Source organism: Tachyglossus aculeatus, chromosome 25 (assembly GCF_015852505.1).
Source record: "Tachyglossus aculeatus isolate mTacAcu1 chromosome 25, mTacAcu1.pri, whole genome shotgun sequence".
Lineage (NCBI taxonomy): Eukaryota > Metazoa > Chordata > Mammalia > Monotremata > Tachyglossidae > Tachyglossus > Tachyglossus aculeatus.
Window position 1 is genome coordinate 10,660,082 of NC_052090.1, and position 13,019 is coordinate 10,673,100.

Consider the following 13,019-nt stretch of genomic DNA (forward strand, 5'->3'; position numbering starts at 1 on the left):
GACAGTAGACAGGGAGGTCAGCAAGGAGGCTGCTGCAGTAGTCGTGGCGCTCATTACGGGAAGGGAATATGTCTGTTTATTGTTGTATTGTACTCTCCCAAGTGCTTAGTACAATGCTCTGCACACTGTAAGCACTCAATAAATATGACTAAATGAATAAATGAATGAAGCAGGATGTGATAAGTTCTTGGGTCAGCATGTTAATTAGGATGGGGAGGAAGGGGAGGATTCCCTGTCTCCTTCCACTTGCCCGGAGCAGATTCATGGATTATTCTCCTTTGCCGTTTCCTCATCTCCAATAGGCTCAGTCGCGGTGATTTCTGAGTGTCTGGAAACAGGGCCCCACCTCGGGCTGCTGTTTCTGGAAACAAGCTCTGCCGATGTGTTGGTTTCATTATCTTTTCTGTCCCCACCCGCTGCCCCCTTCTCCCTCCCTGCCCCCGGGCCCCCCCAACAAAATAATTCCTCTCTCAGCTCCACCATGTGGCTTGCAACTCATCCAAGCGTGGCGTGTTCAGAAACAAAAACAGTGGCCTGGTTGGTAAAAATATCCTGTCAGCCAATGCAAAAAAATGTAGAAGATAAAGCCAGCTTCCTTCGCGCTTCAGTTTTGCTTCAGGCATAAGTGCACCCCGCTTCGTGGATGACTCCCAATGTTCAAACACCCTTCCCCGCTCTGCCATTCAAACCGCCCTTGGTGCCCGGCCCCGGAGAGTGAGGTGTCCCTCCCATAGGTAGGGCCCGGCCTGTCTTCCTTGGCACCTGAAGACATAGAAGCAGGGAAGTGAAACCAACCATGATGCTTTAGCTCACTTTTCTACAGCCTCTATTGAGTCAGCCTCCTTACCGCGGTGCAGCTGAGCTCTTACTCAACTCAGAGAGTCCTCTGGCCGGTGTGGGTTTCGAACACTACTGCTGCCCCTCAGGGAGCAGCTCCCTGGAAAAGCACCAGTAATAAAGTCTTTAATCCTCAGTCTGAGGAACTGGAGAGGCCCTCGAGGCTCCAGATTCACCCTGTTACATCAATCGATCATATTTATTGAGCGCTTACTGAATGCAGAGCACTTTACTGAGCACTTGTGAGAGAAGATGCATTACATCCCCTCCCTCATGCTAATCCACCAGCTTGGAACTCCCTCCCTCCCCACATCAGATGGACTCCAACTGTCCCTACATTCAAAACCATCCTAAAGTCTCACCTCCTCCAACATGCTTTCTCCGGTTCATTTCCCAACACCCTGAACAACATCATCCTTTCTATCTAGCACCTTCCTTAGCTCTCATGCATATATGTCTGTTTAATTTTGTTGATAGTATTGTAAATATGCTTGTGTTTTTTCACAAAACACGAGGTAGCCATTAAGAGTGTAAGCTCTTATGAGCAGGGAATGAGCCCTTTTGTTATTCTGTACTTACCAAGTGCCTTATACAGTGCAATAAATGCTACTACTATTACTAGTATCCTGTTTCAAGTTTTTCTGCTCTTTTTCATTCATTCAATCCTATTTATCAAGCACTACTGTGTGCAGAGCACTGTACTTGTGAGAAGCAACATGGTTTAGTGGCAAGAGCACGGGCTTGGGAATCAGAGGTTGTGGGTTCAAATCCCACCTCTGTCACTTGTCAGCTGTGTGACCTTGGGCAAGTTACTTAATTTATCTGTGCCTCAGTTACCTCATCTGTCAAATGGGGTTGAAGACTGTGAGCCCCACGAGGGACAACCTGATTACCTTGTATCTCCCCCAGTGCTTACAACAGTGTTTGGCATATAGTAAGCGCTTAACAAGTACCAACATTATAGAGAAACAGCCTGGCTCAGTGGAAAGAGCATGCGCTTGCGAGTCAGAGGTCATGAGTTCTAATCCCGGCTCCACCACTAATAGGCTGTGTGACTTTGGGCAAGTCATTTCACTTCTCTTTGCCTCACTTACCTCATCTGTAAAATGGGGATTAAGATTGTGAGCCCCACGTGGGACAACCTGATCACCTTGTATCCCCCCAGCACTTAGAACATTGCTTTGCACATAGTAAGCGCTTAATAAATACCATCATTATTATTATTATTATTACTAAGCACTTGGAAAGTACAATTCAGCAACAGTTCCCCCTAGATTGTAAACTCCTTGTGGAAATGAAAATGTCTACCAAATCCGTTATGCTGTACTCTGGATGTTTAGAACAGTGATCTGCATACAGTAAGAGTTCAGTAAATACAACTGATTGATTCTGTCCCCCTTTATACCTTAGTTTTCTTTTATGTTCTCCTGCTCTCTGTCCCTCCATCTCTCTGTCCCTCTGTGTCTCCTCTACCTCCTTCCCAACTTCCTTTCTCCTTTCCCCCCATTCTATAACTCTCGGATCCTTCTCTGGCAATAATAACAATAATATTTGTTAAGTTCTTCCTATGTGCCACATATTGTACTAAGCACTGTGGTAGATGCAAGACAATCATAATGGACACAGTCCCCGTCCCTCATGGGGCTCACAGTCAAAGTGCTTTTATCCTCTAGCCCAGACTTTTGCTTCTCTGCCTCCTGTCAGCTCTTTTCCCTTTCCCAACACCATTTCTTTGCTCTTTCTTTCTTATGTCACAAATCAATGTTTTCTTCACTTTCCTCCCAAACCAGATTATTCCCCTTGTACTGCTCCAAAGGTTTAACCATAGTTTTTCCTCACATTGTCTCCGAACAAGAAATTGTCCCATGACAATGGGCATTTTGGGGAAACAAAACAGCATCCCAGATTCTAGATCAGTGGGGGATCTCTACCTCACTTATTCCATCCTCCTGAATGGATCTTGTCTCACTTTTATTCCTGTTTTTAAAAAACACACATATTATATTTATATTTACCTTAGAAGAAATTGGAAGGGCATTGAAAATGCACTGTGTGTGTTTTCTGAAAATTTCAAAAGAGAAGCAGAAGACATAAAACACCTTTTTTTTGACATAACCTATTGTTGCTAATATGATTTTCTTGGAACATGGAATATATCAGAATGCCTTTCAACTAGAAACAATCTTACCTTATACTACTAAAATCTGTACTACTGTACCTGGACGAAATGCCACTGTAGGGTTCTGATGACAAACTAGGGAAGTCTTAGTTTTCAAGTTATTTTTTTTTTTTAATTTCCCTATTTCATCCCTAGGCACCTACTTTAGAATCCTTGCTCTTACCTCCTGCATTTACTACCTGGAAGTATTTGTTGAGAGGCCCTTCCTTGGTATTCCTTTCTTCACGAAATGAAGCTATCTCTGATATCTCATCATTTTGAAACCAGGAAGGTCACCTGTCATCTTGGGTTCAGCTATAAATTTCAAGACTTTCAGGCCTGGGCAGGAAACCGGTCTATCAACTCTGTTGCACTGTACTCTCCCAAACGTTTAGTACAGTGCTCTGCACATGAGAAGCTCTCAATAAATACAATTGATTAACTGATTCTCTCACCTAGCTGGACAGATCTTCCTGTTTCTGTTTTTTAATGGTATTTGTTAAGTGTTACAACGTTCCAGGCACTGTACTAAGTGCTGGGGTACATACAAGATCGTTGGGTTGAACGTGGTTTCACTCTGATTCCATCTCTAATCTCCAGTATAACTGGCCTAGGTTATAGTGGCTGAACCCAGCCGTCTACTGGTGGTTACTGGCTTGTGTGTCTCTTAAAGCCAGTGCAATGAGGTAAGGAGGGCCAACGGGAAAGAATGTTGATTTTTATGTATTTTCTGTTTTGGGAATTTCAGGCTGAAGAGCTTGGAGGAGTACTGGGAGTCAGGGAGCATGGTTTCTGATCATAAAGTGGGGAGGAGGAAATGGTGGCACATTCAGGAGGCTAGTATAGTGCTCTGCACACAGTAAGTGTTCAATAAATACATTTGATTGATTGATTACTATTGGGGCAAATCTTTTGTATGATAAGATAAAAATCTGACAATCATGCTTCTAGGAGAGACAATGCTTTTTAACAGTGTTTTTTGATGTCCCGGTTAACTTTCACATCCATCTTTATCGGAGTTGGGTGGTGGTGGGGAGGGGGCGGGTGGGAGAAGACATTAAGGTCAGGAAGTATCACCTGCACTTTTCCAACAAAGAGATGGAGGAACAGTCATCAGATATGTAACTGGGAGGAAAGTGATGAGCGGTCACTAGCCTCCAGGCAAATGTTAAAGGAAAAACAAAAATGCCCAAATGCCCTGAAATTGTGAGGAAGAAGCATGGCCTTATGGAAAGAACAAAAACTTGAAGTCAGGATACCCAGATTCCAGTCCTAGTTCCATCACCGGCCTACTGTGTGACCTTGGGCAAGTCATTTAACTTTCCTATGCCTCCGTTTCCTCATCTGTAAAATGGGGACAAGGTACACCATGAGCCCTTTGCAGGACAGGGACTGTGTCTGACCTCATAACCTTGTCCCTACCTCCGCATTTCATCGTAATTGCTTGAAAAATGTCCTAGAAAAAATTGTGGTTCCAGGTTAGTCCTGCTTTTCCCCATCCAATTATCTCAGTGCAATTACCACAGTAAAGCAGGGTTGTCTATTATCTATTCCCATTTTCTTTTGACATGGGGTTCTAGCAGTAGGACGTAATGAATTGGCATTCCCCACCTGTGATATAATTTCCCACCAATAAGATTTTTCCCACACTACACAAACTGTATTTGGAATGACTGATAGCAACATCTCATCACCTCACAATTCCCCCTTCCATAAGAGATCAAGCTCAGTATAAAAGAGACTGGCAAATTAGAGAATGACAGATACCAGGTAATGTTAAAGTATTTGCTAGGTTCATTTAAAGAGAATCAAGTGGGAAATTTTGTATTTGAATTTTAAATGAATCAGCCCGCTGCTTTTCTTCTTTTAAAACACACAAAACCCAACATCCCTGAATACGGATTGTTCCATATTTCAGGATGGCATCTGGTGACGGGGTAACACTGGTGTATCATCCTAGCAGTTACGATTACTCTGCTATTTCAGCACCCCTGATGTTGTGGTTGTAGTGATAGCATTTATTAAGCGCTTACTGTGTGAAGAGCACTGTACTAAGCACCGAGAGAGAGTGTGCACAGGTGGGAATTAAATATGGTCTGTGTCTCTCTGGGGGCTCACAATTTTAAAAGCATGTGACATGACATGCCTCAGAGAATAGCCCAACAAACCATCTTGTTTTTCCCCTAGAGGAGGGTGAGCACAGAGACGACACACCACATATGGCAAAACCTTCCTAGGAGATGATCCACTGCCTTGACAGTTTGCAGACTGGCATTTCATGACAAGAAATGGGAGAAGCAGCACAGCCTAGAGGAAAGGGCATTTTGTAGCTTGGGTGTCAGAAGACCCGGGTTCAAATCCTGGCTCCGCCACTGCTTGCTGTGTGACCTTGGGCAAGTCACTTAACTTCTCTGTGCCTCAGTTCTCTTGTCCTCCCTCCAACTTAGACTGTGAGCAGGACAGGGACTGTGTCCAACCTAATTAATTCATCTCTATCCCAGCGGTTAGAACACCGTTTGACACAGAGTATGTGTTTAGCTAATACCATAAAAAAAGAAAGAAAGTGTGGCCCTACGGACAGCAGTCCTTGCAACGGTAGTGATCTTTTAGACTTGTTTCACTGGGCTACTGTGCACCATCATGGTAAAAAAAATCTTAGTTGAATGGACATCAACTGTTTCCTTACGAATCTGTCTACCAACTCTGTTATACTGTAGTCTCCCAAGTGCTTAGTTCAGTGCTCTGCATGTGGAAAGCGCACGATAAATACGATTGATTATTTTGCTTTCCTACTTGTCTTGGAGAGAATTTAAGCACTTGGCCGGCCCCAAAACCATCAAATAGTTTGGGTGCCATCTTTTCTGAGGATAAGCTATTCGGAAAAAAAAAAATCCTACTGTTTTTGGTAAAGAAGAAACTTTTCAGGAGTGTTCAAAATGGGTTTAGAATATAAAATTTGCAATTGTCTACTTAATACACTTTGCAGTTGTCTACGAGAAAAGTTCTCAACCATGTTCTTAACAAGGGGATAATTACTGTCAGAATTTCTTGGCCAAGAGATTAATACTTTCAGACAGGCTTTATGAATGATGTTTTTGAGAGTTTTATGGAGGTTCTGATTCCTTCGGGGCTTTGTTTTCACGTTAAGGCTTTGGAAAGAAAGTGTTCAGACAGTTTTAATTTCTGTCCCACCACCTTTTTCTCTTCAGTAAGAGCTCTAAATTTGGTTCTGAATGAACGGCTTTCTTAATGTTGCTGCTTTTAGACTAGTCTGGATTCATAAATAAATGGAAATCATGTGTCTAAAGTAAAAATGATTCTGGATAAGAAACTATTTGTTTGTCAGACTTTTGAAGTGTGACTTTAAATTGCTCATTTTTTTTGAAAGGGCTCTGCATTACTATCAGCCACGCAAATTATGAATCGTGAATAACGTTTAATGGTCAATTCACCTTTTACCATGTACACTTTTCATTTACTTTATGCACTTTTTTCCCAAGTTGGGCAGGGAAAACAGACGGGCCAGTTTCACTCTTCCAATTCACCCTCTGGATTTCATGGACTATAGAAAGCCTATGGTATACAGGCTGTAAATACTACAGCATTAACAGTTAATTCCATTGCAAGGATTTAAAGAAAGGGAATTTGAGATAGGATTAGCTTTTACAGAAAATTGCTTATAAACATTTTTTTCACTAAAAACGGGAATTTAGGACCTACCAAATACGCTAAGGTCCAACAAAGATTCTCAAAGACCAGTACCAACAGCTGCAACTTCTAAGCCTACATTAAAGCTGAAAACTTTAGAGTGGAAAAAAAAATTAAAATTCTCATCCAATATTTAGGAACACCGAAAATGAAAAATGGTCCAGCTACTCGAAGGTAATGACGTTGACTTGGGGTAGGATCACCACTGGCTTACTTTCAAGTGTGATCTTTTCTCCCCCCCGAGACTTCCTACTCGCAGGAAAGCGGCAGTATACTTCCAACAGCAGGAATATCAGATAGTTTCAGCATCCATGACATTTGTAAGCATTCATTGGTCAGAACAGCACTACATATCCTTCAAATGACATGGACCACTGAAGCTGGAAGGTATCATCACCGAACCGGGCAGCCACTGGTATCTTAGCTCTCGGCCAGGGCACAAGTCCCAGCCTACCCCAGGAGGTGTGTGGAATTTGGACCAAATCGGGCACTGGATTTGGCGTTTTCAAAGTCACCGCTCCTAAATGCTGAATCCTGGTGTATATTTATTAGAAAAAGTGCTCCAAAGACCCTTGAAATACTTTTTAATGCATAATTTCTTATAATGCTCATTTTTCAGAGGTACTGCAGTTCTGAGCAGTGAAATGCTAGGAGGCTTTTTCAGTATCTCCAGAGTTAAGTCATTGGACTGCATTCCAAATTTAAAAAGTTTGTTGTTTTTTTTTAATGGTTCTTCAGTTTAGGCATCGGAATAAAAAACTATGTTGTCTACAGCCTTGAATATTAATACACTATTCTCGCAGAGTGTATTCCCTGTAAGTATTAAGTAGAATAACTCAGTGCCGAGAGAACTCAGAATAAAAAGATGGTCAAATGGGCTTAATAGTATGCTACCCCCTAACCACATCCAGTGCTTGTGTCTAGTTTTAAGACAAAATAATAAACATTTAACACTGGTTAGACCAAATAATAAACAATAATAAACTCCTTCTCTTTTGTTTTGGACCTCATCTATTCCCTATTTAGGACACTAAGTGCTACACGTCTGGCTCCCCCCCCCCCCCACCCAATTTTCATCCTTTGACATTACAACTTATTAACTCATTACCCACTGGAAGACAAGATACAGAGATGGCCACGTTCACTCGTTCACACGTCTGGGGCCTCACCGGGGATTCCAGAGCAATGGTGAAAAATGCCTTTTTAATTTCTCACTACACTAGTTAACGAGTTCAGGAGGCCAGCATTCACAACTTCCAAAAAATCCCCATTCAAGCGTATGATAACGTTCAAGGAGAGAGAGAGAGAGAGAGAGAGAGAGAGAGAGAGAGAGAGAGAGAGAAAGAAAGAGAGAGAGAGAGAGAGAGACTCCTTGCAGCAGCCCCCTGGAAATAAAGAACACCACGATGGTTTTCAAGCCTCAAACTTGAGCGAATTTAACTCCGGTGGCAGAGGCAGCCGGGGATAGCATTCTGTCTGGCCCTCCTGGATTTGTATCTACCCCAGCGCTGAGGCACAAATAAGTAACGGCCCCGTTAGAATAATTCGTAGTCTAGCGATAGTGATAATAATCAATCGATCAAGGGTATTCCTCGAGCGCCTACCGTGTGTAGAGCACTGTACTCAGCGCTAAGGAGAGTGCAACGTATCACATTTGGAAGACAGGTTCCCCGCCACTCACGATTCTGTTTTCTCCAAAAAACACCTTTCACTAGGGTTGGACTGTGAGCCCACTGTTGGGTAGGGACTGTCTCTCTATGTTGCCATCTTGTACTTCCCAAGCGCTTAGTACAGTGCTCTGCACACAGTAAGCGCTCAATAAATACGATTGACTGATTGATTAGGGTTCGGCCTGGGGCAAGCCAGGGGTTTGCAGCTGTGTGCCCGGGCAAAACTCTAGCCCGGTCCGCTGCTTTGGTCGGGAATTGGTCCCGGCCTCACCTGCAGGGTGGTCTTGGGCGGGGGGGGGACCCATTAACCCCTTCCTCCCCGGGCCGGCTGCCAGCGGGCCTCGCCTGAAATGATGGGGGTGGGGGGGGGGAGGAGTTGTCGCTGTCCACATCCCCGACTCTCCCCCGCCTCGGTGCCCGCATCCCACTTCTTTGTGCCTCAGTGACTTCACCTGTCAAATGGGGATGAAGACTGTGAACCCTCCCCCCTCCGTGGGACAACCTGCTCGCCTTGTACCTTCCCCAGCGCTTCGAACAGCGCTTGGCACATAGTAAGCGCTTAACAAATTATTACTTGTTAACAATAACATTATTATTATTATTATTATTGTGAGCCCCTGTGGGACAACCTGATCTCCTCGTAACCTCCCCAGCGCTTAGAGCAGTGCTTTGCACATAGTAAGCGCTTAACAAATTATTACTTGGTAACAATAACATTCTTCTTCTTATTGTGAGCCCCCTGTGGGCCAACCTGATCACCTCGTAACCTCCCCAGCGCTTAGAGCAGTGCTTTGCACATAGTAAGCGCTTAACAAATTATTACTTGGTAACAATAACATTCTTCTTATTATTATTATTGTGAGCCCCCTGCGGGCCAACCTGATCACCTCGTAACCTCCCCAGCGCTTACAGCAGTGCTTTGCACATAGTAAGCGCTTAATAAATTATTACTTGTTAACAATAACATTCTTCTTCTTATTGTGAGCCCCCTGTGGGCCAACCTGATCACCTCGTAACCTCCCCAGCAACAAATTATTACTTGTTAACAATAACATTCTTCTTCTTATTGTGAGCCCCCTGTGGGCCAACCTGATCACCTCGTAACCTCCCCAGCGCTTGGAGCAGTGCTTTGCACATAGTAAGCGCTTAACAAATTATTACTTGTTAATAATAACATTCTTCTTCTTATTGTGAGCCCCCTGTGGGCCAACCTGATCACCTCGTAACCTCCCCAGCGCTTAGAACAGTGCTTTGCACATAGTAAGCGCTTAACAAATTATTACTTAACAATAACTTCTATTATTGTGAGCCCCCTGTGGGCCAACCTGACCACCTAGTAACCTCCCCAGTGCTTAGAGTAGTGCTTTGCACACAGTAAGCGCTTAACAAATTATTACTTAACAATAACATTCTTCTTCTTAGAAGTGCTTAGAGCCGTGCTTTGCACATAGTAAGCGCTTAACAAATTATTACTTGTTACCAATAACATTCTTCTTCTTATTATTATTAGTGTGAGCCCCCTGTGGGCCAACCTGACCACCTCGTAACCTCCCCAGCTCTTAGAGCAGTGCTTTGCACACAGTAAGCTCTTAACAAATTATTACTTACCAATAACATTCTTCTTATTATTATTAGTGTGAGCCCCCTGCGGGCCAACCTGATCACCTCGTGACCTCCCCAGCGCTTAGAGCAGTGCTTTGCACATGGTAAGCGCTTAATGAATGCTATCCTTTCTATTGTTATTTTCCCAAGCAAGGACCGGGCCGGACTTGGCGGTGGGGCCTTTAGGGAACGGCGCTTGGTGATGGGGGTCTGCGTGGGTGTTGGAGGGGGGGGGGGGGGGGTCCCTCCTTCTTCCTTCTGCTTCCTCCTCCCTGGGGGGGTCCCCGCCGCCCCCCCCCCGAGTCGAGCAGGGTACCTGCTGGCCTGGCTCTGGCGGCAGTGCTGCCTGAAGGGCATCAAGTGGTAGTTCATGGCGTCGAGGAGCAGCTTCTGGCAGACGGGGTCGGTGCGCATGAAGTCGACGGACTGGACCCTCTCGACCAGCTCGGGGGCCGGGATGAGGGCGAAGCGGAGCCGCCTCATGAGGTCGGGGGCGTGCTGCATGCGGGTCTCCCGGTCGTGCTCCAGCCAGAGCACGGCCATCTGGAAGAGCGCCAGCTCCGACTCCACGGGGGGCGGCAGCGCGTCCAGCAGGGCGCGCGTCTCCTCCAGGTTCAGCAGCAGCACGTCCTCCACCAGGTATTTGTTGGCCAGCTTCTTGGTCTCCTCCAGGCCGTGCAGCGCCGCGATCTTGCACACCTGCTTGTAGTTCTGCACCGAGATCTGGTCGTTGAGGAACTGGACGCACAGCCTGGTGACCTGCGGGATGTGCAGGATCTTGCTGACCGACAGCACCTCCTCCACCGTGTCCAGGGACAGGGTCACGTTGGCCGTGTAGAGGTACTCGAGGACCAGGCGCAGCCCGATGGACGAGCAGCCCTGCAGGACCAGGTTGTTGATGGCCCGGGGGCTGGCCAGGGGCTTGTCGTCGGGGGACGAGGCGGGGGTGCCCGGTTCCTCCTGCGGGGCCTGCTGCTGCTGCTGCTGCTGCGGTGGTTGGGCCTGCTGAGGCTGCTGAGGCTGCTGCTGCTGTTGATGCAACTGCTGCAGCTGCTGCAGCTGCTGGGCCTGCGGCTGGTCCTTGGGGCCGCCCAGCCCGTCCTGGGGGGGGCCCCACGGGGGGGGTGGCTGGAGAAGAGGGATCGGAAGTACTGCGAGCAGGAGGCCAGCACGGCCTTGTGGCAGTGGAAGTGCTGGCCCTGGGCGGTGAGCGTGACGTCGCAGAACAGCTGCTTCCTCCACAGCAGGTTCAGCCCGTGCAGCAGGTTGTCGCTGTGGCTCGGGTCGAAGGTGGAGGTCCTGTCCCCGGATCTGGACATGGCGCCCCTGGCTTTAAACCCTCCTCCGACCTGGCAAGGACCGGCGGGAGGGGGGGAGGAGGGAGGGGGACACACTCACAGACACACACACACACATACACAGAGACACACACACGGGGTGGGGTGGGGGGCAGAACAACGGTGACCACGCACAGCCTGGTGACCCCGGGCCTGCGCCGCCCCCGCCACCAGGGTGCCAGGGAAGGTGCCACCGCCGCTCCGCTGGGCACGGTCGGACTCCTCGCTCTCCGCCCCCTCCCCCCTGCAGCAGGCCGAGGGGAGGGGGCAGGGCCAGGGGAAGCCCCGGACCCCTCGCCCCCTCTGGGCCTCGCCCGGACTGGGGGGTGGAGGGGGCCACACTCCACCGGCCCGACTCGGGCTGGCCTGCTTTTTCGCAGTTCTGAGCCTTTCGGGGCTGGGGGGGAGGCGGGTGAGAGATTAGCTTTAAAAAAAAAAAAGAATCCCCCCACCCCTCCGAGATGCCCCAACAAACTACTACTAATCGGCCAATCAATCAATCAATCCGTCAATCGCATTTATTGGGCGCTTACTGTGTGCAGAGCACTGTAGTAAGCGCTTGGGAAGTACAAGTTGGACAGTCCCTACCCAACAGTCTGAAAGGGGGCGTCTAAAAGGAGAGGAAAACGAATAAAAAGGCCTCCTCCCGAGGGCAGCGGAGCGCGGCCGTGTCCGGCCGGGTGCAAGGACCCCCGAGGGGCAGGCGCTCTTCGGGTGCCCGGTTGGCACCCCCCCCCACACACACCGCCCCCCGCCCTGGTCCAGCCTGCCACGATGATGCTCCTTGCCCTCCCTGGATTTCTGAGCGCTCAAGTTCCCGGGCTCGGGTGGGAGGGGGACTTTGCCCCCGCGGAGGGGAGGGGAAGAAGGGGGAGGCGAGGAGGGGGAATCCCGGGGGTCTCGGGGAGTCCTGTCCTGCCCAATTTCTTCCTCCGGGGCCGAAGGCGCCCGTCGCCGCCGCTTTAACTCCGGCAACTGAGAGAAGTTCAAGTTGGAAAGGGGTGGGGGGGGGGGCAGTGCCCTCCCCGCCGGCTTCCCCCCCCCATACCCACCCCACAACGAGTGGGCAAAAGTCAGAGCCCCCCCGCCCTCCTCCCTCCCCGGACGGTGGGTTGGAGGGGAGGAGGAGGAGGAGGAAGGGGAGGAGGGGGGGAGGAATCGGTCCCACCCCGGATTTGCCCCTCTCCCCGGCTGGGCAGAGGCCCCCACCCCAGTTTCCCAGCCGGATCCCGCGGCCCCGCCACCAACGACCCTCCGCGGGAAAGCTCCCCCCGTCCCTCCGGACCCTCCTCCCGGCCCACCGCTGACCTGTGCCCGCTCCAGCCGGCCTCTGCCTCCAAGTGGAGCCGGCCCCCCCCTCCATGCCCCCTCCTCCCCTATCCCCCCCGTTGGCACCTCGCCCCTCTCCTTCCCTGCCCCTCGCTCCCCTCCCCGTCGGCTCCTCCGGGCCACGGGACACAGCCCCCCTCCCCATCTCCACCCCCACCGCCCCCCCATCCCCAACCCCCAGCCCCCCGCCGACAGCCCAACAGACACCACAAAAATCCCACAAGGGGATCCACAAGGCCGGAAACTTACCTGCTCTCCGCCAGCTGACAAAGTAAAGATTCACTAAGCTTCCCCCCCCAAAAAAAATCAATCGTCCTTCCTTTTTAAAGGTTTGCTCGCTCCTTGGGAAGGGGGAGGAAGAAAAAAACAAAAAAAAAA

The 13,019-nt window shown here is 48.7% G+C and overlaps 1 protein-coding gene across 1 annotated transcript in view; it reads right to left on the reverse strand.

Annotated features, from left to right (window-relative positions):
* The window catches only part of KLHL14 (kelch like family member 14), a 77,165-nt gene extending 65,871 nt beyond the window's left edge, over nucleotides 1-11,294 (reverse strand). The window contains 2 exon segments of the mRNA XM_038766780.1: nucleotides 10,292-11,097; nucleotides 11,100-11,294. Coding sequence (XP_038622708.1) covers nucleotides 10,292-11,097; nucleotides 11,100-11,294 — 1,001 coding nt within the window.
* Nucleotides 11,295-13,019: the final 1,725 nt, after the last annotated feature.